The sequence below is a fragment of the Callospermophilus lateralis genome, chromosome 5 (genome assembly GCF_048772815.1).
Source record: "Callospermophilus lateralis isolate mCalLat2 chromosome 5, mCalLat2.hap1, whole genome shotgun sequence".
Taxonomy (NCBI): Eukaryota; Metazoa; Chordata; class Mammalia; order Rodentia; family Sciuridae; genus Callospermophilus; species Callospermophilus lateralis.
In genome coordinates this window covers 49650002-49676372 of record NC_135309.1, presented here as the reverse complement: position 1 = coordinate 49676372, position 26371 = coordinate 49650002, and the positions used below count along the sequence as shown (strand labels likewise).

The following is a 26371-nucleotide window of genomic DNA, read 5'->3' as shown; positions in this document are numbered from 1 at the left end:
CTGAAAGCAATGGAGACTTCTATAATAGAATGAAAATAATGTAAACAGTGGTCATTTTTTAGAAGATATTCAGGATTTATAACATTTAGTTCAAATGGGTATACTTGCAGCCTTATTAAATTATAGCCACCTTCTTAATGGGGAAATAAAACAGAGCTCTCAAAGAAAAATGGGAAAATGCTGAATTAAAAATTGTTCACTTAATGCTTCCTTTTAGGCCATAAGAATTCTTATAGCTGTATCTCAAGATGTTAAAATAACTCATTAGAATACAAAATATTTGGTTAATCACTATTCACACTAAGTGGATTCTTTATTCACACTGGCTGGATTCCTTTTTTGTTTTTGTTCTTGTTTTATTTTAGTGCTTGAGGTTAATAACACCCTTAGAGACTGTCTAAATGTCCACCCAGTACCATCAGAGCCTTAGCTTATTATTATGCTAGTTTCACAACTAGAATCCATTAGTTAATTTAAGATAGTCAGAGAAAAACTCATTTGTCTTCTTCAGTATGTTTTACAGTCAAAGTGACACAGGGTCAGGCATTATCTGGCGGAGGGGGGACAGTGAAATTAAAGTCCCTGGGTACAGCATTCACAGTGGTAAAGCGGATGATTATCAGGCTGGATATAATTATAGAGCCACAGCAGTCCCTCACAATACACTGGCAATATGCCTAGCACAAAGGTCTAGATCCTTAATTTGTTGTTGCTAGAATCTCTATGAAGTGGCCATATATTTTTGTGTACTATCAATTGGCAACTGCTGCTGTTGCAATTTGGAAGTTTGGCGGCTGTTTAGCTTCTGTCTAGTTGTCACTCAGGAAGATGGGACGAAGGTGTAGGCAAGATTTTAGTAGCAGAACTATGACACTTCTGCCAGGGTCCTATCTCAAGCTCATTAGCTGAGTGGATATTCGAGCCTCGACGGTTTCAATATGTATAAAGTCAACTCTTTCATTAAGTTAATTTACCTGAGTTGGCTTTCCTGGTAATCAACTGCTTCTGCAGTGTCAGTTTGATATTGCAGATGTAAATGAGGATGGGGTTGGGCAAAGACCTTGGTCAACAAGTGCTGGGGTCTGTGGTTGTACTTCCTTTTAATTGTTGTGGTTGTACTTCCTGAATTCCCCATTATATTCATCAGCCAGAATGTAGCAGGAAGTTTGCTAAGGCTTGTTAATCACTTTTGGTTTCAAAGGATGAAGTTGGAAAATGAGAAAGGAACTGTGTACACTGTTAATCGCTTAAGAATATTATCTAGTTGTTATCCAGTTGTTAAGGAAATGAAGAAAGGAAAAGGGAATAAAAGAAAGAAAGGGTTACACGTTTGTTGATTAGGTGTTTAACTCTGGGGATCCTGGAGAGTTGTAAATTGCTTTGCAACTGGATTCACTTAAATGATAGGCCTGAAGGAAATTGTATCTACAACTTAAATTCTGCCAAGAAGTTGTTAATTGAAGAGAAACCTGCCTTGTTTCCCTTTCTCTTTCCGCATGCTTCCCTAAGTTGTGTCTTTGTTCTTCTTTTAATAAGCATTTGCTTTGTGCTTTTTGAGACTTGAGTGTTTAAATTAATGACACCTGAGTTGTACTTTGGTCTCTAGACAGATTGGTAGAGAGTTTTGTGTGTTAAAATTTAATCCTTCCTGAAGTTTTGTGCATCACAGGATTGACTTCTTTTATTACTGACTTTCACGCCATGCTGGTAACTCTGACAGCCTAAGACTAATTACAAGACTTTGCTAGAACCAACATGTTTGACAAGAGAAAATAAAACAATTGTTGAACCACAAAAAAATGTGTTAGAAGAGCATTTATATAAATTTGAGGTGAAAAGTACACATTGCCGGCCCATTTTCCTAAAACATCAGCATTCAGGAGGAAGGTGGATAAGAATTTCTTTCCTAACCTTATTTATCCTTTATCTTTTCATGGCCCATTGAGATAAAAATATTTAAGTGAGAAATTCTTCCCTACATATAGGGGGAAAAAAAAACCTGTGTATTTTCTTGCATTGAAGAATTAGAAATTGTTTATTTAACAATCTCTAATCCATTTGTTTAATTTGGCAATAATTATCTTTTGGCCATGTTCAGTTTTCTTTATCCAAGATTTTGGAGGATCCAGTTCCATCTGTTTTGGGGGGAGGCAAGGGAAAGAAATGTTCAGTTTCTTTTTCTTAATTTTTTTTTCCTATTTAGTTCAAATAAAAAGTGTTTAATGTCAGTATGACTGTGAAGAATTGACCTCTGTTTGAATTGCTATTTTGCCAGTAGGAGCTTTAAGTAACAGTTTAAACTTCATTGTTAAAAGTAGATAAAATAAATATCATCATCTTTTCACACCCAGGGGATTCTGGGCCAGCCACATCTTTATCAGTTCTTATTTCATTGTCCATATAATTGAGTAAAATATCTATTATAATACAATATTAAGGTCACAGATTTAATAATGCAGAACTTGGGGAAGGCAAAATTTGCTTTTCTCAAGATAACAATTTCTTGTTCACGTTGGGCATTATATGCACTTACACTGTGCTCTCCACAGTGTAACTAGGTCAGGGATTGCATAGAATGGGGAAGTGTTGTGTTACTGTAAGAATACCAGCATCTTACATTTCATGTATATTTCAACAGCCTGTATTTGCAAGTAGAAAGGCAAACACTGTGTGTCAGTCTGATGTGTGTTCCTAGGGTATGGATATAAAACAGGGTTTCTGAAGCCAGCCAGCACTAAGGGCTTTAAAAAAGAAAGCCTGGTGCAATCTATAGTAACTGCTTCAAGGACACCAATCCATTAGGAAGTGAGCTAAGTAAGTAAATCCATGCCTTTCTGGAAAACTTAAAACATAAAATGTATAGCATTTTTCTTTTTTATAGTGCATATGTATGTGTACTTTATTTTGCATGTCCGTCTCCCCCATAAATGATAAATCCTCTGAGGACAGGAATTGCATATCAGATTATTCATTCATTGGTCTATTTATTTACCCATTAAGCATTTGTTAGCCCTTAGCCAGGTTCACCATCTAGTGGTGTGGGCAGATTAGTAAACAAGTAATGTCAATTGAATTGCTATGATAGAGCTCTCTCAGGTACTGTGGAAGAAAGGTAGTGAATAACCGTCCGTGCGAATCAGGGAGACTTTACAGAGGAGGTGATGTTTGTCAAGTGTCTTAAGGGTAGAAGTTTACAAGGCAGAAAATGGATTGGGTTAGAGAAGGGGGTGGTGGAGAAGGGATGTCAATGGTGAGATTGTTAAGGGAATAAAAACACCAAAACCCTAGCCAAGGGAAGAATAGAACAAGATACAAAGGACAAAAAGGAAAGAAGAAGAGAAAGCAAAGAAGAATAACAAGTACTGTCCTTCCAAACTACTCATCATCTACCCAATTCACTTACATTGTGAGAAATTCTCAAAACCTTGTTCAGGGCTTCATTCAAATCTGTTATATATTCTTTTTCTTTTTCTTTTTTTTTTTTTTTTTTGTTGTTGTAAATAGACACAATACCTTTATTTTATTAATTAATTTATTTTTATGTGGTGCTGAGGATCAAACCCATGCCTCACACATGCTAGGCAAGCACGCTACCACTGAGTTACAACCCCAGCCCTGTATATTCTTAATCTTGGGCAGCAGGCAGGAAAACCAGGGCGCTAGGAACTGGCAGGGCAGTTCACCCGATTGCCCAGTGAGAAGATTTCTTCCTTGTCCCTCAGCCACCCTCCTCTTTGTGTTGGCCACAGTGCCTTCATCATAAACATAGACATTCCATACTCAGTTTAAAATGCTGAAAACAAACAGTAGAAGGGCTCTTTCCTTTAAGGTGGTTGTACGTAGCTGGGAGGAGAGCTATGAGCCAGGTGATAATGACTAACACCACTGTCTGAGCGCTCTTCCTCTTTTTACATTGGCATGGCACTCACAGAAGCATAATAAAAACACAACCCTCCCTCCCCCAAAGAAGGGGATTTAAATTTCTAGGAAATTTTGCACCACATTGCAGTTATTATCTTTTCAGAGTAGTTACAAAATATGGTCAGTTCCAATGAAGGAACAGAAGGCTGTGGTAGGAAAGTTCTGGGGACAGGGGATAATTGGAAAAGATAGATAGGAAGTGTTTTCAGGAAACAAGTATATGAAATTTGAAATGCTGAATGGCGAGGATGTTTCCAAATGCTAACCCCAAGTACAACGGACTTTTTTTTGTTGTTGTTGTTAAATGTACATTTTTTATAACTTTATTTATTCATTTATTTATTATGTGGTGCTAAGGATTGAACCCAGTGCCTCACCCATGCTAGGCAAGTACTCTACCCATGGAGCTACAGCCCCATCCCCACAAAGGGCTTTGAGAAGAAAATAGAAGTGTACATTTATTAGATGACCTTTTGCGAGCTGGGTGCTTTTCATTCTAATGTCCACTGTATGAAGGGAAAGGATTATCATTCCACTTTCCAGCCAAGAAATCAAGGCTTACAGAGATTAAATAACTTAGAACATTAGCTCCCTGAATATTAGCTCCACTTTTGTTCATTGAGGAATTTCAATACCTACATCATGCCTGGCATACAGTAGGTGCCCAATAAATATTTTCTTAAACAATACAGACTCTAAAACCTGTGTTTACAAACTGACCCAAATCCAATGAGTCATTGAGATGCTGAATTTTTGTACCTGCTCTTGGGATAAGAGAGAGACAAGCCAGAGGGTATTTAATTGGGATAAATAACAAAGTAACAGCAGTAAAAACAAAGATAAAAAAGATGAAGACTCAAGCTATAGTATTGCCCAGGCCTTTACTCAAAATATTTTTTCTTATACTAGTAGACATGTTTTTCTTGTCTTTAATAGCTAACCCCTAATGAATGAACTTCCAAAAATCATGTGTCTCTACACACATTCTATACGAGGTTAGGAACCTGTGAAAATAAATTGTTATGTTGCAAGACAGCTTTAACCCTAGCAAGCATTTGCTAGTAGAAACTCTGTAATGACTGTTAGTTTTTTGGTGATGACTGTTCAAGGTTTTTGTTTTGTTTTGTTTTGTTTTGTGCTTTTTTTTTTTTTCCTTTCTTCTTCCAAGGTTTGACAGCTGCCCCCTTGATATTTATGTGTTTCTTGCTAGGGAGCCCAAAATTCACAACTCTGGACTTGTAATGAGGAAAAGAACACAATACAAATAACCTGAAAAGGACTATGAATTGGATATCACCAGAGAGACAAATCACATTTTCTATGCTGCTTTAATTGGAAAACAGTTCTTTCGTGGGGTTACTTTCCCTTCAGCTGAGATAATTAAGTCTGGGATGACACTGCTGACCAGCTACTGATGATATATAGTTAGTTACTAACAATGCAGCAATCAGTAATCAAAATTTATATTTCCCAGGTTACCGGGGCACAGTGGAGAAGAAAAGCAGTTTTGATAAGGCTGGGAGATGGACTCCCTAATGTGGTGTTCATGTGGCCTCTGCTGCCCAGCATCTGGGTGGGTTCATTAGATCTGCTTTATTTCAACCCTGTGATAAAAGACAGTGTACCTATTGTAGGTGTTTATATTAGAAATACTTTGCAAGGCTCATGCTGGGAAAAGAAGTTTCTATGTGGCTCCCTGTAATTTTAATGGATTAAATCATATTTGTAAGTGGGCTGGCATAAAGGTAGGTGGGCACAAAACAAAAGTGGACAATTTTAAAGCCACTTCAGGAAGCTGGCACAAGTACAAGTTTTGGAGTCATGATTGATGATTCCTGGCTGTGGCTGGAGGCGTGCAAATGGAAGGGATTAGGAATCTAGTTCCGATACCATTTATGTTTATATCAGAAGTTTCAAAACTGATCTATCCACTAGACTCACCTGGGGAGTTACTAAAATTTTCAAAACCCAGTTCACACCCCCAAGTCAATTAAGTCCTTGTTTCTGGGCATGGTGCACAAGCATCCTTAATTTGGGGAGCTCTCTAGTTGATTCTAATGTGCCATCAAGTTTGAAAACCTGGTTTATGCTCAGGTATTAAAATATTTGGGTATTTGTTTATGGTCAGAGCAGCACATGCTGGCAGGGTGAGGAAAAAGAATGGAGACCTGGGGCACCTCTTGCCTCCAACGCTAAAATTGGAGTTGAAATTAGAATCAGAAACTCTGTCTCCTACCCCAATAAGAGATCTTAAACTCCAAAAGGATGCATCAGGCGACCCACTGGATGGAGAAGCCACTTGAGTGTGATTTCAGTAGACTCAGCTCTGAAGAGCAAAGGAGGCAAGAAAGGAAGAAATAAATCTTTGCCCCTTTCTTAGCATACAACTGTGTTTGCTGAATAGATAAGGGAAAAGAGGAGTGGGTTCCTTGTGGCTCACCTCCCAGAAAGGGGTGCTGGGAGGCTGAAGGATACCTGCATTGATCATCTCTGCACAGTGGGCACCTCTCCCCACCCTGCTCTCTTCTCTATTCTTCCCTCTTTTAGTCAGCCTCACAGTCATTCTACAATACTCTAAGAGGACCCTCCTAGAGGAGGGCATTCATTCAACTTCCCAAACATCAGGCATTTTTCAGATTTGTTTCTGAAGCCAGATTTGATCTTCTGTAGGAGGTGAATGGGAAGAAAGGGCAGTAATGCCATAGAACATGGGGGCAGGCACCAGAAATGAACTGGTGAGACGGGAGGCATGAGGGGGTTCTGCTCACCTGCTGATAGAGAAGAGAAAAAAGAAGTTCATGTACCAAAATCTCATGCATGGGAAAATTTTAAAAATCCATGAAGGGCATTTGCTTTGAGCTCATCTGATTCTTTGTATTTGACTTCAACTGCACCCTGTCTTTCTGAGTTTGTTACATTTTTTATTTGAAAGCTAATAAATTAGGCAACCATTCCCATGTCACACAGGCAGATTTATGGACTGTGTAAACTACCAACCACCACATATATCCATCTGGGTCACAAATAAACTAGAGGTATCATTACTGACGCCACGGTCCCTATAAACTTCCCTCACCTCCATCCTGTATTCCAGAACATTACTATTGGCTGAACACACTGGAAAAGAATGGGATCCTGGAGAAAATTGTGGGAATTGGCAGGTATCAGTAGGCTTTAGTTCCAGGTTTGCCTCTGGAGACTAAGATTTTTAAAAATACAATAATGACTAGTCTTGTTTTGTTCTAAAAAAGAAACACATGCACGAGAAATTTTTTTTTTTTATAAGAACATTAAAGAGTAGAACATAAAAAGTGAGTTTCATTCCCATATCTGACCCTTCGTCCTCCTCCCTCAGAGACGCTGTTACTGCATGCTGACATGTTGGAACCAAAATATTCACAACACTTAAAAAAAAAAATTCAGTCAATCTTGGCTTGCATTTCAATTTTCATTAACAAAAATAGCCCCTTTTACAATCACTGTAGGACTCAGTTCACTGAAATGTAAAAATACTCAAAGCTACTTAAATCAAAATCAACAATACTTAACAAGTACCTTCAACGTACAAGCTGTTGCCTTAACAGGCCATTTCTAACGAGGATTTTACACATTTATGTTTCTTTCTTTTTTTTTTTTTCTGGTGAATAATTAACTCATCCAAGTTTATCTTACCAGAAGGACAGTAAGTCTTTGTTTTAGCTTATTTTCTCCAAAATAAAGATGAACAGGGGGAGTTGGACTGGGAACAGAAGTGGATTGGGGGGGAAATCCACCCTCACCCTCACTATCTATTCCTTTAATTCTCAGCCTTTCACCCAATCTCTTACTTGAGATCTGTTTTTTAAGCTCTGGGTGGGTGGTACATTCTGGCCAGAGTATTCTCACTCATCCCTTCTCCAGATGGACTGGCTCAAGGATCTAATAGTCTCAAAAGAAATAAAATTTCCCCAAGTTGGAGATGAAGAAGAGCTGTCATGCTTTCTGTCTTAAACATGTATGCTTGAAGGATGAGAGATGGTCATGACCTGGAGAGTATCCCCACCCACCCGCGTACTGTCTGCAGAGGGGAAACACCCACACTGTGTCCCTGCTGAGGCATTCTGGGCTGACTGCACAGATGAGAGCTCCAGAACCCCTCAGACTCCAGCCAGCAACATCTGTATATCTTCTCTCCAGCTGGCTGGCCCAGCTGTTCTGGTGTCAAGAGAAAGTTATGAGTCACTGGGAAGGGATTTGAGACAAGAGTGAAGTTAAATCATCTCTTGGGGTCTGTTTGTCATTGGCAATTGAGCCTGAGTAACAAGCCAGTGGTTGACATTCCCAGGAAGGTCGCACAACCAGAGCCCAACTTCACGTCCTGCATGGCAAGACCACTAAGCTCTGTAGAGAGAAACAGGATGGGATCCCATGGATGCCATATGTCCCTGTCCCCCCAAAATTCTGGTTATTGTCCATGATACCAATTATTATACCATCTCTCTCCATGCCAAGGCTTTTTGACCATTGACCTACTCTACAGCTAGGAGACTGCATGAATGAGGGTGGCCCATGCTCCAGGACATTGTTTGGTCTCTTGATTCCAGGCACAATTTTTTTTTTTTTTTGGTCAACAGAACAATCTGAAAACAGCTGCCAGAAGAGTCTGAGTCCACAGCAGGATTTTGCTGGATCATCTGAGACTTTCTACTCTAATCAGTGTTTCCCTAGTATGTGGGAGGTAGGACTTTTCAGAGGATCCAAGAGCCATAGACAGTCAGGCTCTCTGCTGGAACCCTAAATGTTGTCTCATCTAGTCCCACATTCCATGTCTGAATGCCCTGGGCAGTATTCCTTCTGCCCAGGTACTCCTCTGGTCTCCCCAGCCCCTTAAGTTGACCAGTTTGTGTTACTGGGATTGCTAGAAATTTTCTCCTTGTTTTGAGCAGAGGGGTCATTCCCTTGTGGTTTCGATCCATTGCTTAGTTCTACCCTCCCAACTGACTTTTAGGTTTTCAGATATCTGGAAAATGCCTATCCTTGCCCCCTCACCTCTCTTCTTTTCTTTTTTCTAGCACCTTCCCCCCAGAAATTGTCTGGAGTAACATATTATTCAATGTATAATTAAAAATGTACAGTATTTGTTTGGAATTTGCTGTGCACTAGGCATTGTTCTACAATATGGGGGATGCAGTAATTAAAAAGAGAAATTTGTCCTTATGGAGCTAACATTCTAGAGGAGGGGAGGGACAGACGAAAGCAAGTAAGATTCTAAATATGAAAGTAGAAACTGGTGAGCCAGGCGCTGTGGTGCACACCAGCGACTTGGAGGATGAGGCAGGAGGATCATGAGTTCAAACCCAGCCTTAGCATCTTAGCAAGTCCCTGAGCAACTCAGTGAGACCCTGTCTCTAATAAAATATAAAAGAGTGCTGAGAAGGGGCTCAGTGATAGAGTGCTTGCCTAGCACATGTGAGGCACTGGGTTCAATCCTCAGCACCACAAAAAAATAAAATAAAATGAGGCATTGTGTCCATTAAAAAGGGGGGAGGCTGGGGATGTCATTTGGTGGTTAAGCGCCCCTGGGTTCATCTCTGGTAATTAAAAAAAAAAGAAAAAGAAAAAGAAAGAAAGAAAGAAAAGAAAAACTAGGAGCAGATCTAGTTGCATAAACTAAAATAAAAAGGTTAAAAAAAAAAAAAAAAAAAGAGCTGTGGTGGTAGCACATGCCTGAAACCCCAGAGACTTAGAAGTCTGAAGCAGGAGGATTACCAAGTAGGAGGCAAGCCTCAGCAATTTAGCAACACCCTGTCTCAAAGTAAATTTTTAAAATAAGATAAAAAAGACTGGGTTTATAGCTCAGTGATAAAGCACTCTTGGGTTCAAGCCCTAGTACTAAACCCCAGATATAAATGAACAAACAAATATATAACTTTAATATATGATATAGCTTTAAATGTTTTTTAAAAGGTGTTGGGCTGTTTTAAAGGGTCAAGGAAGGCCTATCTGAAGAAGTGATATTATAGCTGAATCCTGAATGACCATGAACTACCTGTATGAAGACTGGGTTAAGATCATTCTAAGCAGAGAGAACAGCGTGTCCCTAAGACAGTAATGAAAGCCTGTATCTTTGAGGAAAGCAAGGAAGGAGAGGGGCTGGTGCAGAATGGGAAATTGTGGAATAGACAACGACAGAGTCAGGGACACGGGTGATACCTTTGGTGCCCAGGATAGGGGTTTTAATTTTGGTGTTAATGCAGTAGGAGACCACTGGAGGGTTTTATGCAGAGTAGGGCATGGTATGATCTGTTTTTAAAAGACTTACAGTCACTACATTGAAACTAAGTTGAGGGAGGGCAAAGTGGAAGAAGACCTATTAGAGAGCTATGGTAGTAAATCTAGACGAGCTGAGAATGGCGTAGGTTATGAGGACCTGCAATCGTAGGTATGATGTGGGGAGACAGAGAACTGGGCATGTGCTTTGGAAGTAGAATCAACGCCTGCATGTTAACTCTTAACTCTCGGAGCAGGGTTATAGCTGTTCATGTGTATCTTCCATAGTGGCTTAGAGCCATTCTAAGAGCAGAACCCCTAGCAAAGCCTGTAACCTGGGTCTTCCCCCACAGTCTCAGCACATGCCTCGCTGTTCATATCACAGACTCTGCCCTTTCTAAAGTGAATGCATGAGTGAATGAGCAAGTGAAAGCTACCAACAAAGGCAGTTGCTGTGTGTCTTATCGAATATTGAAAAAAACATCTTCCTTCCATGCCTACACACTTGCACAGTATTTTCTCACGTCTCATGTTCTTGCTAGTAACTCCCAAAACACTAAAAGAGTAATCCTGGAGGTACAAAAGCAATGTTCCTTTGGAATAAAACTACTTTCAAAAAAATGGAAACATCACTGATAATAACTCTCATTAACTTTCAAATGTGCCTCCTGCCTAAGGAAGGAAAGACACCCTTCCGCCCCCACTTGCAGATGGTGGAGCGGTGCCCCAGGAAATGGTAATCTTGCCCAAGCTCCACATAGCACCTTTCTCTCTCCTCATTGAAGATTCTGGAAGATACTCAGCTTTCTTTCATGCCTTGGTGATGCTGGAAAGAGCTGATTAAATAGATATGTGAAGAACACATCTGCCTGTTCTTGCATAACACTTTAGAATGACTTTCCCCCCACTCTTTGGAAAGATGAAGACTGTGTTAACTGAACAGGAAGAATATTGCTCTTGGAGAAGAAAATTATTCTGCTTTAGTCTTTTAGTTATTCAAAGTGAACCTGGGGAATCTCCTTCATGAAAAGAAGTTCATGCATTATTCCCTGCTCCATGGGTTTTGTAGCTGTGATTTCTCCAACTCATGGCTCAGATCCTTGAATTCTTAGCAGCGAAAACCCAGATGGATGTCTGCTTCTTGGAAACCAGGAGATCAGTAGCTCTCAGAGCCCTGGATTCATTTCCGGTGCCTCTATTTCTTCCCATAAAAAAAAAAGGATACGTGCCTGCGGGGAGCCGGGTGCTGTGCTGGGGTGGTGCGCCTGGGCTGTTCTGCTGGGTGTCTCACCCTCACTTTCTCTCTGATTTATCACTTCTCTTTTGTCTGACCCTCAGCACATTAATTTGGTTTCTGCCTGTCACACTCAAGCTTATTGAATAATTTTACTTTTCCTCTTGATTTTGGTCTTTCTGGCAGAGATTATAATTACAGTGATTGTCTGCTGTGCTATTAATTATGAGAATTGTGTCTTTTTTTAAAAAAAATTTAAGGGTTAATTGGTGCTATCCATAGGCTGTCTTCCCTTCGTATCATTTGGATTGCTGTAATTACCCTTGTGTCCAGGTTATCTGACATTAACCACTTGCCTCCATTTTCTCTCAGAGTTAAAATTGATTACCATTGTGTCTGATGACCAATGGCCACTTTCTAAGACAGAAAGGGGAGGGGCGAAGGGAAGAGGAGCGCCTCAAAGAAGAAGAGGTGAGAGCACATCTTCCACCCCCACCTGTTGTCTGCCTCAAAAATTCTAGAAATTCAAATTCTTCCTTTTACTTTTTAGTCCCTAAACTTAATGGTGTTTCCAAAGGAAATTGCAGATATTTGAAAATTAAAAGCAGGAATGTGTAACGGAGCAAAGGACAGATCCTGTCAATTTCCTCTCAGAACCTGACAGGGATTGGATAAGGACATTTCCAGGTTATTCCATGGGGGAAAGAAAGATTACAGGTTGCTGATGCTATGGACATTACTTACGGACATTACTTTGGAGACACCACCAACAAATGCACGAAAAAGCCTGTCTACCCATTAATACAGAGAGAGGAAGGAGTGCTGAATTGCCCGTAGTTGGCTGTCAGATGGGAGGAAAAGCAGAGTTCACTCAGGCAGAGGGGTGGCAGAGCCGGGTGAGGCAGTCACTTCTGTTGCTGGATGTCATTGCTTACCCATGGGAGACTTGGAGAACCTCTCTATCAAGATTACATCCGCTTTGTGAGCATCATTTATTTTGTGTAAGACTCTTCTTGTGGGTCCCTTATAAGGAAAAGAGCCTGGAAACTTGTCATTATAAACCCAGAAAAGAGGAAATAAAGAGTTGGTAACTCAGTCAGCAATTCCTAACCTCAGAATTATTCTTACAAGGATAATATGACATACATTTTTTTAAAAATAAATGAGATCAGATTAATTTTGTTTAATTCCCTGAGGATTTCACAACACACCGTGGGACAATTAGAGAGCTCCCGTCTTAGCAAAACCAGTGTTGGGAATTTAGCTCTAAGGATCTCCTTTTTTTCTTTCATTTTTTTTAATCTTGTTTTTAATCTCTTCAGGAACAAAGACATATATAGTTTCTCTCTCTTTCTCTCTCTCTCTCTCTCACACACACACACACACACACACACACACTCTCTCTCTCTCTGTTTTTATAAACCCTTGAAACAGATATGTTTCAGAATTTAAAATTTTTAAGATTGTAGAAAAGTGATATGGGACACATACCCCAGTAGGTTTTATAGCAATGTTAGTAGTCAAACCCGTTAACAGTTTTGCAGTGAACTATATAAATATTAACTCTAATGGGAATAAATAAAGACTATAAATGGACTCATGCAACTTCAAGTCAAGTTTTGTCTTCAAAACTTGTTCATGTTTGTTGGTTTTCAGGGACTGTATTTTGTTTGTAATTGCAAATAAGAGATTATTTGCCTGTATTTCCAAAACCATCTTGCCTTACCCAAATCCAGAGAAACAGGGTCAAGCAAATTTTGATTTCGTTTAAATCTACAGAAATTGAGGCAGATTTTTAAAACAACTAGTAGTACCAAAATGGATGGGCCAGGTGCTGACTGTATCAGTATGCTGGGTCACCTTCCAGTGAACAGGGCTGTCAGTCTGTTGCTCTGTTGTGACCCTTAACCACCTACACAAAGAAGCAAGTCCTTAAGAAGTGGAGACGTTCAAACAAACCCATGATTTCCTGGAGCTTACTTTCATTGGCCTTGGGGGAGCATATCTTTAGGATGTTTGGGAATAATTATTAATTTTGAAGGTAGGATTTCATATTAAAAAGCAAATAAACATTGGGGAGGGGGTATCACTAGATATAACTCCAATTTGGGCAACCCATGAATGGTATTCTCCTTACCCTAATTCAAATTGATGACTGCCTTTGGAAGACTCCTGGGTTATTTTGTTCTAAGCAAATCAAGCCAACCTCACAAACCACTTTTTACATGTAAAAAGTATATGAACACAGACAAAAGATGACATTAATTTCAGAAAAACTTGGCAATATCCACCAAATTCAATAATAGCTTTAAATGTGTAGGTTTGCGATTTTCACCCAACTCAGGGGGACAAAAGAGGACTCTTTTTTTGTTTTGTTTTGTTTTAATAAATGAAACAGATTTCCTAAGAAATGTGGGAGAAATTATGGAAATTCAGGAACTAATGCTTCCCTCTCACTTCTATTCAGGATGTGTCTAGACATACACAGACATACAGAGAATTCACCGTGTACAAAGAGAATTTACGGATGATCATGTTCCATTTTGGAGCAGATCCAGAAATAGTATTATGTCTCATTTTGTACAATCAGAAGCTATTAGTGAATTATAAACTCTATTTTTGGCTTTGGGGGTACAAGGCAAACGCATGGGAGCTCAATTAATAGGAGTTCAGTGAAAGATGTCAGTGCAGTGAGCACCAGAGGACCCGACTCCAACGTTTTTGTTCAGAGAAACATTTTTCACTCTCTGATCTTGAGACTGTCACCCTCCCGCCCCTCAACTGTAGTTTACAAACAAGAAGACAATAAGGAATATTAGGGATTGGTCAAAATTGACATTATCCACGATTGTGAGCATTAACATTCAGGGATGTTATTCAGAGTTCAAGAAAAGAGAGACCTGCGGGTTGTTTTCCTTGCTCTATGAGCCATGTTTGAAGTTGACTCCCACTCCAAAAACTGGGGAAAAAACACATCCTGTAACTTCAAAGCCTGAGCAAACCCAGGCAGAATAAGGATCAGGGAGGTTGGATTATGGCTAGAAGAATCTGTTTTCTCTCAACCACTGAGAGTAAAGAGAGGAGAAATTATTAGGGAGAGTTGTCCTGTCAAAGGACAGTGGTTGCTTTATTTTACTTTAAATTCCCTCAGGATTTTGACAAAGGGTTGTGAAGAACTCTAGTCACTAAATATTCTGATTTGCACCTTTAAATTCATTCTGCAGATATCTTTCTAAGGGTTTGGGAAAATACCTTGGACCTAGGTGTGTTATTTTTGCCGTCTGCTTCATTTTTAACGAAATCATAAATATACAGAACATTAGCTAGAGTAATGGGAAATCACCCATATGCTCAGTACTTTGAACAAAAAAATACAAATATTGTGAATTTAAGCCTCAGAGTTTCCCCCATTCCTTCACCCTGGAAGAAAGAAGAAGAAGAAGAAGAAAGCCAGACACATTTTTAATTCTCAGTTAAAATACTTTAAACAGATCTTTGGGTGAAATGAAAAAAATCCATCTATTACTTTAAACAAATGTTTGAAATTCCTTAAGCAAAGAGCAAAATAGCCCAATTTGACTGTTCAAAAACCCAATCAGCATGCAGTCTTCTGTTTTAATATGCAACTGACTTGACCTGATCCTCCTACCACCAGGTGTGTCTCCTCCATGGGCCCGGGGTGTGGGAGGTTCTTGGGGAGTGGACACAACCATGCAGTGATCGATCCAAGGCTTTCTCTCATGAAAAACTTTGCTGACCTTCCCACCACATGTAAATAAGTGTGCAACACCTTCACTGCCAGATAGTATTCTCTTCAACAGAATTTTAATTTCTTTTAAGAAATGATCATTGTTCATTATTTCCATGGTCTTATTTCTATTTGGGGGACAATAGGCAGGAGCTGTCAGGCCCATCTACTAAATAGTGAGATCCTGGGTGTGGGTTGAGGGGGAGTTCCCATCCCTGTCTCTATCAGCAACCCAGCACAGAGCCTGGCTCCCAATAGAAAACAGGGAGTCAGTGAGGTGGAAACCAGGCAATGGAAATAATGAACATCAGGCAGCAAGCCAAGGAGAAGTGAATGAAGTCTGGCTCCCTTTCTAAAAGTAGTGTAATATAGGGAAAGAGGGCCATGAGGACTCAGGAGTCCCTCAACTGCTGTTCAGCCTTGCCACTTTTGAGCAGCTCCACATTAGGTGTGTGACCTCACTTCTCTGAGCCTCGGTTTTTTTAATGGTAAAATAAAGGGATTATTTATTTCTGCAGCTGAAGCCCATATTTGAGTTTAGCAATATGGTAAAAAGTTTAAAAAGATGGGGATGGCCAAAAGCTGAGACATGCCATGGGCAAACAGACTTAGGACTATTGCTGATTTCTGAGATCAAGGTAGCTTGCCACAGTCTTTTCAGGCCTGCTAAGATCATGACTGCAGTAGCCGAGTCCTAATGAGTCATGAGACTGCAGCTGAATCGTCTAAGCCAAGTGCATTAAATTCATTAGCTCTGGATGTTTGTGGTGGGGGTAGAGAAAGGAAACCAACATAACAAAAAAATCACCCAAGACTTTCCTTCTCCCCTCAAAAGATCATAGGTATACAACCAACCTTTATTAAAAGAAAAATCTTTTTTTTTTTCCTAGAAGAACTTTTGAATTCACAACAGTTTTGGTTTTTTTTTTTGAGCCTTTGTGACAGTGGTTTCAGATCTAAAATGGAACATTACACTCAGTCGATATTTATTATTATCTCCCATTGAATGTCATCATCATTCTCCAAAATGTGTTGAAGTTAGGTCTGTGGCATTTCCTTTTCCTCCAAAATGGGTGCTTTTATGTCTCTGTTAATGACTCAGAAGAAGAGAGGAAGACCAGATGCTTTATTAAGAGGCTAGAGCTATTTTTCTGATTTTTCTGAATCTTATATCTTAATGCAAATACCACTGAACAGTTGGCTCTCGTGGTCCCTGAAGACGGCAGACAGCAAAGGTTTCAACCAGGATCAATGGGCCCAAGTTGTTTCTAAATCCATCTGGGAAGTGTTCTAGAATCTTTGACCCGACTCTGCATCCTGTGGACAGCAGCATTCCCATGCTGCATTCTTTGAAACCAGGCTGACCTGGTCATTGAAGGACATCTGCTATTTAAACAGTTATTAGTTCTTTAAAATTTTCTCTGGTGCAAAAATAATCAGCAGTTTTGATCTCTGTGAGACAGGTGTCCAGCATTCAGCGAGCTGGATTTCCCACACAAACACCTGCTTTCCCACCTCTGCCTGGGCAGGTTTGTTACTCTGACTTGAGAGGTGTCCAGTCTTTTTAGCCACTGAAGCAGGCAGCCCCCCTTCTTACTCTTCACAACTGACCCTGTTCTTCATATGTATTGACTTGAAAACATCACCATGAGGGAGGCTGCTAGGATACAAGTGGTTGCACTTAGCACAGTACTGTCATGAGATAATCAATTCCTCCTAAAACTGTAGTTGAGAAGCATTTGCATCTTTCTATCACCTTAAGCCTGCAATCACAGGCCCATAAAGTGGAATGAGCCTTTGCCTGCCTACATGTTTGGAAGCAACTGTATACTTCTTTTATAGATTTTTATTACTGAAGCCATTAGGGACTTTCAGCCACTCTGTCCACATAAGCATAGAAGCATAGATGCATCAACCTATATTCAGTTATTATCTTAAGTGCAGTTTCCATTTATGCCAGCATATCTCCCACCCCACCCCCGCTCTTTCTCTTCCCCCACCCCTCCCTCTCTCCAGCCTTTCTTCAGTTCCCTTTCTTTGATGTCCTGGGAAGGACATAAACTTGGTCATCACAAAGATCTGGGGTTTTAGTCCTGGCTTTCCCTTTTGACTATTATGCTGTAACTTTTTATTAATGGGTCATAAATATTTATTTTGTGCTGCCTGGACATGTTGCCTAATCTCCCTGAGCCTTAGTTCCTCATTGTGTATGGTGGAGATGACAAGGCCTGTCTATCTGTGATGTTTAGACAAAATACCATGCACATGTACGGCACATTCAGAAGGTGCTTGATGAACATCCACTTCCATCTCATCCTTTTCTGTTTGCACATCATTATTTTCCTTTGCACTAGTGTATAATGATTTATATTTTTTAAAAAATCACACCAATGTGAATGTTATTCCTGAAACAGGCTCCCCTGCTTCCCCTGGAACCCACATCCAGAGATAGGAATTTAGTGACTAAGAGGGAGGGAGAAAGGGCATTTCTCCTACTGAAATGGTAGGATACCAGGAGCTAACTGGGGCGGGCCTGCCTGAGATGTTAAGTCCAAGAAAAGCTATTAAAAGGCAATTTTTAGTGTCTCAATTGAGAAACAAATGAACCTTTATGGAAGACCGTGCAGTTTCTGAGATACTAGAGTTAAGGAAACAGAGCTGAAGATGGGGAAACTGAGGCTCAGAAAGTTTAAGCATCTTGTAAAGGTTTCCAGGCATAAATGGGCCAGGTTTCCAAGCCCCTGTTCTACCATCTGCCCTTTCTGTTCTCTGTGTCATTGGCATCCGTTTGGTTTCATGAAGGAGCTTTATAAGCAATATAAATTTAAAAATGTAGACAGTCAACCCTGAAAGGAAAAGATGATGAGGCCAGAGAGCCAGAGGAATAAAATAAAAATGAAATATTAAACTTAGTGTACACCCCAACTAAAGTCTGAATATGATCAAGGGGTGACAATAGCTTTCTCTTTGGCCAGGTCCCTGTTTCTGGGACCTGCTCTTGGTCTTGAGACTGAGTGGAAGCAGTATAGTATGCTGGCTCCTCTGCCTCAGAATGACTGGCTTTTCACAGCTTTCTATGCTGTGCCTGTTGTCACCCGCAGAGAGCTACGCTCAAGTTTGTTCCCTGTCCCATGGGCCACACACAACATCACGCATGAGTACACTGATTGTCCCTAGACCTTCTGAAGCATGTACTCGTTAGAGGCAGCCAGGAAAGAGTGTAGAACACTAAGCCCTGTTCCCACCCGTTCATTTTGGAAAGCACGCTTTGCTTGCCAAGGTACATTGACTTTTTCTGACCCCTGCCTGCCTGCCTTTTTCAGCCTCTCCTGAGTTTTAGATAGTGCCTGACCCAACAACCAAAGCCTGAGTATTTCTGTCACCACCTTTTAGGACAAAGAGGAAGGTGTGGGGATCTTTAATACCTCACCCTGTCTCAGCTAGGTGCCTTATTGCTCCTCCTGCCTCAATCTCCCACCCAGATGGTGTGCCTGGCTTTGGAAATGTGTGACCCTGGGGTGGCTTGGTTCAAGGTCATTCCCTGTATTAATCACTCTTACACATATACATCCTTCTTCACTGGGACAGAATTGCTTAGAATTGTAGGATCTCAGCCTAGAGGAGTTTTACAGACCGTTACATTTCATGTCCTTTAAGTTTGCAGGTGAGAAAACCAGGAGTCAGCCAATCTGACTGACTAGCTTGCTCAGGATCATACCATTAGCATGCCCTTCCTTTTACTAATGACATTGGAAATTATGAAAAGTTCCTATGATGTCAGTAGAAAATGTACTTTTTAAAAGAATTACTAAAACATGGTAGTGAATAACTTTCCTCATGGAAAAAAGAAAACTGCCCCCCCACCATCATTTCCTCTTTATTTCAAGACCATGCTTAGATTTTTCAGATGTCTATTATTTTTCATATCACTCATTTTCACAATTTTATGACCAAATTGAATATTGTCATGAGATGACAATATTCTGGAAGATATCATTGTGGATACCAAGTCAGACACAAGTTGTGTATGTGCAGCCAGGTCCATGATGCAAGCTATTGATTTTATTTCAGTCTTGAAGTGAATGTGTGGAGTAGCCCAAATGGGTCTTTAAATAAGCAGCATCTGTTCATTTGTATGTATAGATGTTGGGTCCCGCAGGGTCTATTTGCTAAGGCTGACACACAGCAACTTGCAGATGATAGTAAGTTAAGCAGAATACCTCATGTAATGAAAGTAATATGATTATCTTGGGTGGCATGGAGGTTGCCTTCCCAGAGGTGAACAGGTGAGGAAGGCTTTCTAAGACAATGAGAAATGGAGGGAATATTTCCACCTGGAGAGGGCCAGTCCTTGTACTTTGGGCAGCCACCAGTCAACTTCAGAAGAGTCATGGGCCAGCAAAGTCAGATCCCTGCATTTTTGGGAGGTGATGGGGGCAGAAATTTGGAGCTGTAAGTTAAATATCCGATTTTTCCCCCTCTATGTGGCTAATTCAGTTTTTTTTTTTTTTCCTCAGTGAGCCAATTTTGAAATGTACCACCAGTTTGTGAGCCCCAGGACCATTTTCCAGGGCAAGATCTGGGGAATAGTTGGGAAGAGGATTATAGCTTGTATCAGGGGTAAGCCTGAGTGGTACTTTGGCTGGTAGGTTTACCATGGCTTCCCAGACCTCATAGCTTTTTATAAAATTAACCTCATTGATTAGAGCTAAGATGTGGCAATTGGTGACCTCATTCTCCGACTTCATAATCATTTCCAGTTCCAATGACACCCTGTTTGCTTCATATTTGGTTGGCACAATGACCTACTTTTGACAAGGGCATGTGAGAAGTGTGTGTGTGCATGCATGAATGGATGGAAGGTCCAGTTGCTGAAAGTATTTCATTTTAAAACACAATTGTCAGTGGGAATGCATTTGCAGGATTTTCAGAGCCCTTTTGTTTGGTCTTCAATCTGGAATACCTGAAGGCTAGTTTCCTGGCCGATTAGCATTCTACACGGTTCATTTGGCTCATGCCAGCCAATAGTCACAACACCATTTGTGCCTCACAGTTCTAATTATTCAATTTGGTCATAAAAACTATTGGGAAAAAATACAGTAAAAAAGAATTTTTGTCTGGGCTTGGAATGCACAGAAAGTCAACATGAATTAATGGACCTAAATAGACCTAAGATTTTCATGAAGCTGATGACCGAATTTAAGAGTGTTGTTAAGGTTTTCTGTGAATTTCATAGGTTGGACAGAGTGGGATTGTAACTTTATAGTAGTGGTGTGGTTTACAAAGGCCAATTCTCTTCAGGCTAAGAATAATTGCAGACTGAGACAATTTGATGGAAATTTCAAGGATAATAAGCTTATTTTTGAAGTTAGTGTTTTTGTGAAGAGACCTCTTATTGACAGTCTTCCCTTATCTAATTTTCTGAATAAATGCTTAAGCCCATGTCATCTTTAGTCTATATAAGCAAGTCACAGACAAGGAAATAAACATTTGCAGATATCTATGAATATGCTACATGTGAATAGTTTTTTCAAATTTCACAAATTAAACAATTTTGTGAATTGCAGCAGCCCAGATTTTAAAACTCAATAGAAAATTCTTGCTTGTTTTTGTTCCCCTCGGCTGCTGAAAGCCCATGTTACCCTGTTCTTAGAGAGGAGACCCAAGTCCATATTTTGTGGAATGGGAAACGGCAACATAATTGAATTAGGATTCCTTCACAAAATAGTCATTTCAACAAGAAAATACATTGTCTACATATTTACCAGGGTTAGGGTCCAAAGTTGAGTAGGAAGGGAACAATATATCAAAACTTCAGCCGAAGAAAAAATTTAAAGTGTTCACATGGACTGTCCAGCAAAGCAGTTCTGCCAGAACACTTTTACCCGTGTGATGCACATGTTAACTCCCTGATGATGTGATGATAGAAAGACACATAAAACAGCTATTTTTCCTGGCAGAGAGCCCTCCTGTAAACCTAGAGATATTTAAATGACATATCTCAGCTGTGATCCTGGCTATATGTAAGGATTAAAAGAAGCCATTGAATTGCATAATAGATTTCTTCTGCATGCATTGCTCTTCCTGCCAGCTTCAGGCTTGAGATTTTTGCATCTGACCCATGCAATCTTGCGATGGAAAGAATTAAAATTGGGGGGTGTAATAAAGCGTAATAAAGCAGTGGGGCTTTGTCTTGTTAGCTTGTGGGACATTTGTACAATGATGAAGGCCATTGTGGAAGGATAGACTCATTTGTCATATTGAGAGAAATTAATCTTTGAAAACATACATATATATTTTCCAAGATTTCTAAAGGAATGAGAATCAACCTTTTGAGTTTCCTTTATTCTTCCATTACAAGCTGCAAACTCTGAGGCAATGTGCTTTTACTGTAATTCTGCTCTTGAGTTTTCCATAAAATGTTGCCACTTCTTTCTCTTCTCCATATGCTTTCTCACCTAAAGTGTAACAGCTAACTGGTGTCTTGTTTGTTTTACTTACTCCTATTATTGATTCCTCCTCTTTAATGTTAAACTGAACAGGAGCCCTGAGAAGCAAATGGGGCAGCTCAGAGCCTTTTTCTTTTGTATTCAGACTCTTCAGATTAGGAAGAACTGGCAAATAAATAAATGAATAGTCTTGCTTTTAACCTGCCTATAAATACATGTTTATGTCTCTTAGTAATGGATTACCCTTGTGAATAAGTAATCATTTAAATTTTAATCTGAGCGTCAGAGTTGAAGATATGGAATTGCTTAGGCTTTTTTCTCAAACTCTCTCTTTGATTTTCAAGATAAAGTAAATTAATTAATGTGCACTTTTCAGTTGAAGAAATGATTAAGACCCAGCTGTGTCTGTGAAATTATAAGTTATGATGCAACATAACTCAGGACTTATTAGTGCTTTCTTTTGACATGAAGAAAAGAGACATAGGTAGCTAATATTAAAATGGTGTTCCAAAAAGCACAAGTTAGCAGTTTGTTTGCCAAATTAACTTTCAAAGACATCCAGGTTACAAAGGTTGACATTTCTACACGCAAATCTTAAATGATTGATGGGCTACTGTAAAACAGCTTTGTTCAAAAAAGATAATCTTTGGCAGGCTACTTCAAAGACCACTACTCTGGAAAGATGGAAAAGCTTCTTTATAAAAAAGCTAGAAATCCATTTTATATTAATTTCCCTGATAGATCAACGTGTATTTGAATTATGCCCGAGAATTAGAATTATGTGATATTTATTGTATTATGATTCTTTTTTTTTTCCCGTATCCAGCAGTTCCATGTGGGATTTTTATTTCTAAGATGTAGAAGAATTTTTCTATACATGAAGAGCATCTTTAAGAAAATACAGATGGTTAGAACAGTATATATGGCATTTTATTTATTACTGTTTCATGGCAAGGTAGTATATAAGACTAAAATATATAGAAATAGAATGGTTTTAAATCATTGTTACTGGTTCAGATTTTCCTTGTGGGCCCCTTCACAGAATCTGAATCTTTTAAAATATACATTGTTTTATTTTATTTATGTCTCAGGTTCCTATAGAATTAGGCAAATGAGGGGTGAAAATCTTAGCTAAGGGGTTCAACAGACACTAGAAATGAGCAATGGGGTCAGTTGTGTGTGTTCATGCCCTGGGAATAGAGGTGCCATACCTGGGAAATACTGCCACTTAGGCCAATATGACAGATATTCTAATTTTCTATAAAGAAAATGAAAATCTTGATTACTATCAGAAATCTAACTTTTTCAATATTGGCAACTATAAGATTTTGAAAGATCCCAGGCTAGGTCCACAAAATATGTTTGGGAGATGGCAGTATTTGATCTGTACAGACCTGTTAAGAAAAAGAAGCATTTACCTTAACAACAACAAAAAAGTGCTCCCCAGATGTTTACACTTTTTGGGATGCAGAGTTTCCTAATTGTGCAATAGCTGTCATACAGTGGCCTAAACATGGTCCAGTCATAGGAACTGAGACCCTGTGTCCTGTGTTTGGAAGAAGCTTTGCAAAAAGACTCGAGTACAGGGGAGGAGGGTGCAGTGGGCATAGAGTACAGATTTCTCATGGAGAACAGTCATCAGTGAATTCACAGGGGACAAGATATGAGGCAGAGGCCTTTTTGTCTCAAATTATCTTCAAAACCATTTCATTTTATGGAATTGAATATAGCTGACTTGCAAGAGGAAAAAAAATCCCTTCTTTGCTCTTTGGCAGGGTGAAGTAGAAAAATAAAGTCTCCCCGCTGAACTACTATGAGGTCAGAAGCCTTGCTGCTATATTTCACACTGCTACACTTTGCTGGGGCTGGTTTCCCAGAAGATTCTGAGCCAATCAGTATTTCGCATGGCAACTGTAAGTACCACAAACTTGCTCGCCTTACCTTTCTGCAGACAGCCTGTGTCAGCCTAGCAAATGAATAAATAAATAAATAGGAAAGCAGGCTTAATCATTTCCACCTGTGTAGATGGCAAAGGTAGACAATCTAAGTCTAGTCAGATTGATGAGATGAGTGTTATGACTCCATCAGATGTTATGAGGACACGTGTGAGCATCTGAAATGCCCCTCAATAACCCTGCTGATGTCTCAGCTACTGCATGGAGGCTAGCTATGTAGGAGAAGGTCACTATCATCTGAGTGTTGCTGTATTACATGTTTTCATATACAGTCAACACATGGGCATTATTACAAGATATGAATGGAGAATGATTATGTTGCACTACTTTAGAGAAAAAAATTAACTTTTTTTTTTTTTTACTTAGAAATTATATCATTGCTAGACTTAGGTAAAGAGTGATTTTTAATTTACAAAGTACCTTTTTAACCACTTATGGCTTTCTTTTGGTATTTGCTTCATTGATGAGAGTAGATACACACATCATTAAAAATTCAGTTGTCTTCTCTTAAGAGGAAAGTCCTACCTGTGTGTTGAATGGAACATCCAATTTACTACTTTTTTACCCATTCCCCACAAAACTCAATATTTTATCCCAGTAAAGGTAAAAGAGAACATTTTCCCCAAGTACCTATTTTTCTAGTAATTTTCCCCAAATACTGAGTGAATCATATAAAAAAGGTTTAACATTAATATGGGAAACTAATGAGACATATGAATGCCCAGACTCAATTGAACTCTGGGGGCAGAAAATAGAGATTATTTTACATGAAGATGAGGTGGCAAGACTGACACATAAAACAATTAGAGAACAAAAGGTCAAAGGGCATAATTAATGACCAAATTGTGTAGGTTAATATCATCACTCCTGAAATGGCAGAGTTCCCCACACTTAAGATACCAAATAAGCAGCCATTGACTGCTATTTGAGATAAGTTATCTATCTTTGGCACCTCATTATAGAAGAGATCCCTGCCTGGTGGGCTGCTGAAAATCACACTTCATTGGTCACTCAAATCTGTGATAATAGAGACATGAATGATTTTAGCACTTCCCTGATGAATGGGCAAATGAAATTTCAGAGTCGTTGAAGGAAAGGCATAAGGCAACCTCATACCAAGCCCACTTGTGAGTAAAATTCACAGAGGCTTTCTAATAACATACCAACTGCAAGTGATGTTCAGGTACTGCAGGGGTTTAAAGTGTGGGGTCTAAGCATGAATCTGTAAATGATTTTTTAGTTACTATTTACACCCCTACTCCTCCCTGGAAAATACTGCCTTTTAAACGTGACTCATCTTTCTTTCCTGTTTTTGGAGAATTGCCAGTGACTATAGGTTTAAGGCAGGGAGATGTTGAGGTGTAGGTATTTCAAAAGGTCAGATATTATTACAAATTGCCCACTCTCCGCCAAAGAGAACTGTAGGAAATAAGAAATGTACTCATTGACTCTCTAAGTCGGGGAAAATTCCAGATCACCCGACTGGCTACACTCAGTTTGACCCTATCCTGTCAAAGCCCACATTTCTGTGAGATTAGCCAATTGCTTAACTCTGGAGTGAACTTCCCACAGTTCCTAGAATGCCAACCAACCTAGCAGGGCTGCCTTCAATAGTAGATTATTCCAACTGGACGCCTGTGGAGACTGTATTTTTCTTCTGGCTCCTGGACGAAGGCTTTCGCCTCCAGACCACATTGCCTTTGTGGTGATTGATGGGAAAGCTGCTTTGAAATAGTTTTGTCCCGAGACAAGATCTTTGGCAGCCTGCCCCCTCAGGCTTAGCACTCTACACAAGATGAAAAGAAAACTGGAAGAAAAGAGCACCTTCGTGCAAAGGGTTCACTTGCAAGTTTAACCCCCAGAAATTTCTGACACTCAGAAATGGAAGTTCAGGCTTATTATCATGTGGAAATGAGGTGTAACTTGATCATCCTTAAAGAGCACTGTTCTGTCAGAGTGCTTCCTAAAATAGCAGACTTGTGTGGAGGTGGAAAATGGCGGCATGGTCTGAATTAAGCATGGTTTTGTTTTGTGGCCCACCCCCTCCTCACCCTGCCCTGTCGATTCTTGGCTTGATCTGCTTTTTCCTCTCTTACCCCGTCTCTTCTTTTCTCAGATACAAAACAGTATCCGGTGTTTGTGGGCCACAAGCCAGGACGGAACACCACACAGAGGCACAGACTGGACATTCAGATGATTATGATCATGAACAGAACCCTCTACCTTGCTGCTAGGTAAGTGGTCTTTTCCTCACGTCTGCCTCAAAGTATCCGGAGGTTCAAATAGCTAAATTTGCCAGCTATGTGTCATGTTTAAGAACTTGAGTCTCCCTAACTGTGTTATTTAATTTAAAGGCTGCTTCAGTTGGTCAAGCAATCACTCTTTCAAGATTTTCTGTGTCTGTTTAACTCTGTGTGGATTTACAAAGAAATAATTGCATATTTTGGAACTTAGCTTCAAATAATCTACTGTGTCTTGAACATATATGCAAATACATATCCAAGCACCCAGCAGTGCTCTGCTTTTTGATACTTATCTGTTAAATTAAGTTGAACGTGTTAATATGTATTACACAGTGTGTCCATAGGTGTGCATTATGAAACTATTTGTATTTTTGCAGTGAATATTATATATTACTTTGAAAGCATGACAATGGTACCCCCCAAAGCATAATACTATATATATTTTGAAGGGTTTCTCAATTTTGCCATAGTAAAAAAGAAAAAATCATCTGTGCCGAAATGGCATTTGGTCAGTCTGATATCTTCAGGCTGAATGCATGGTAAGAATATTGCCCAGACAGGGGGTCACATGG

The 26371-nt window shown here is 39.6% G+C and overlaps 1 protein-coding gene across 3 annotated transcripts in view; it reads left to right on the top strand.

Moving 5' to 3' along the window:
• The window catches only part of Sema6a (semaphorin 6A), a 126001-nt gene that overhangs the window by 41126 nt on the left and 58504 nt on the right, over positions 1 to 26371 (top strand). For all 3 annotated transcript variants that reach the window (XM_076856668.1, XM_076856667.1, XM_076856666.1), the window contains exons 2-3: positions 23377 to 23514; positions 25673 to 25790. In XM_076856668.1, the coding sequence (XP_076712783.1) occupies positions 23415 to 23514; positions 25673 to 25790 (218 nt within the window). In that variant the 5' untranslated portion in view covers positions 23377 to 23414. The remainder of the gene's footprint in view (positions 1 to 23376; positions 23515 to 25672; positions 25791 to 26371) is intronic.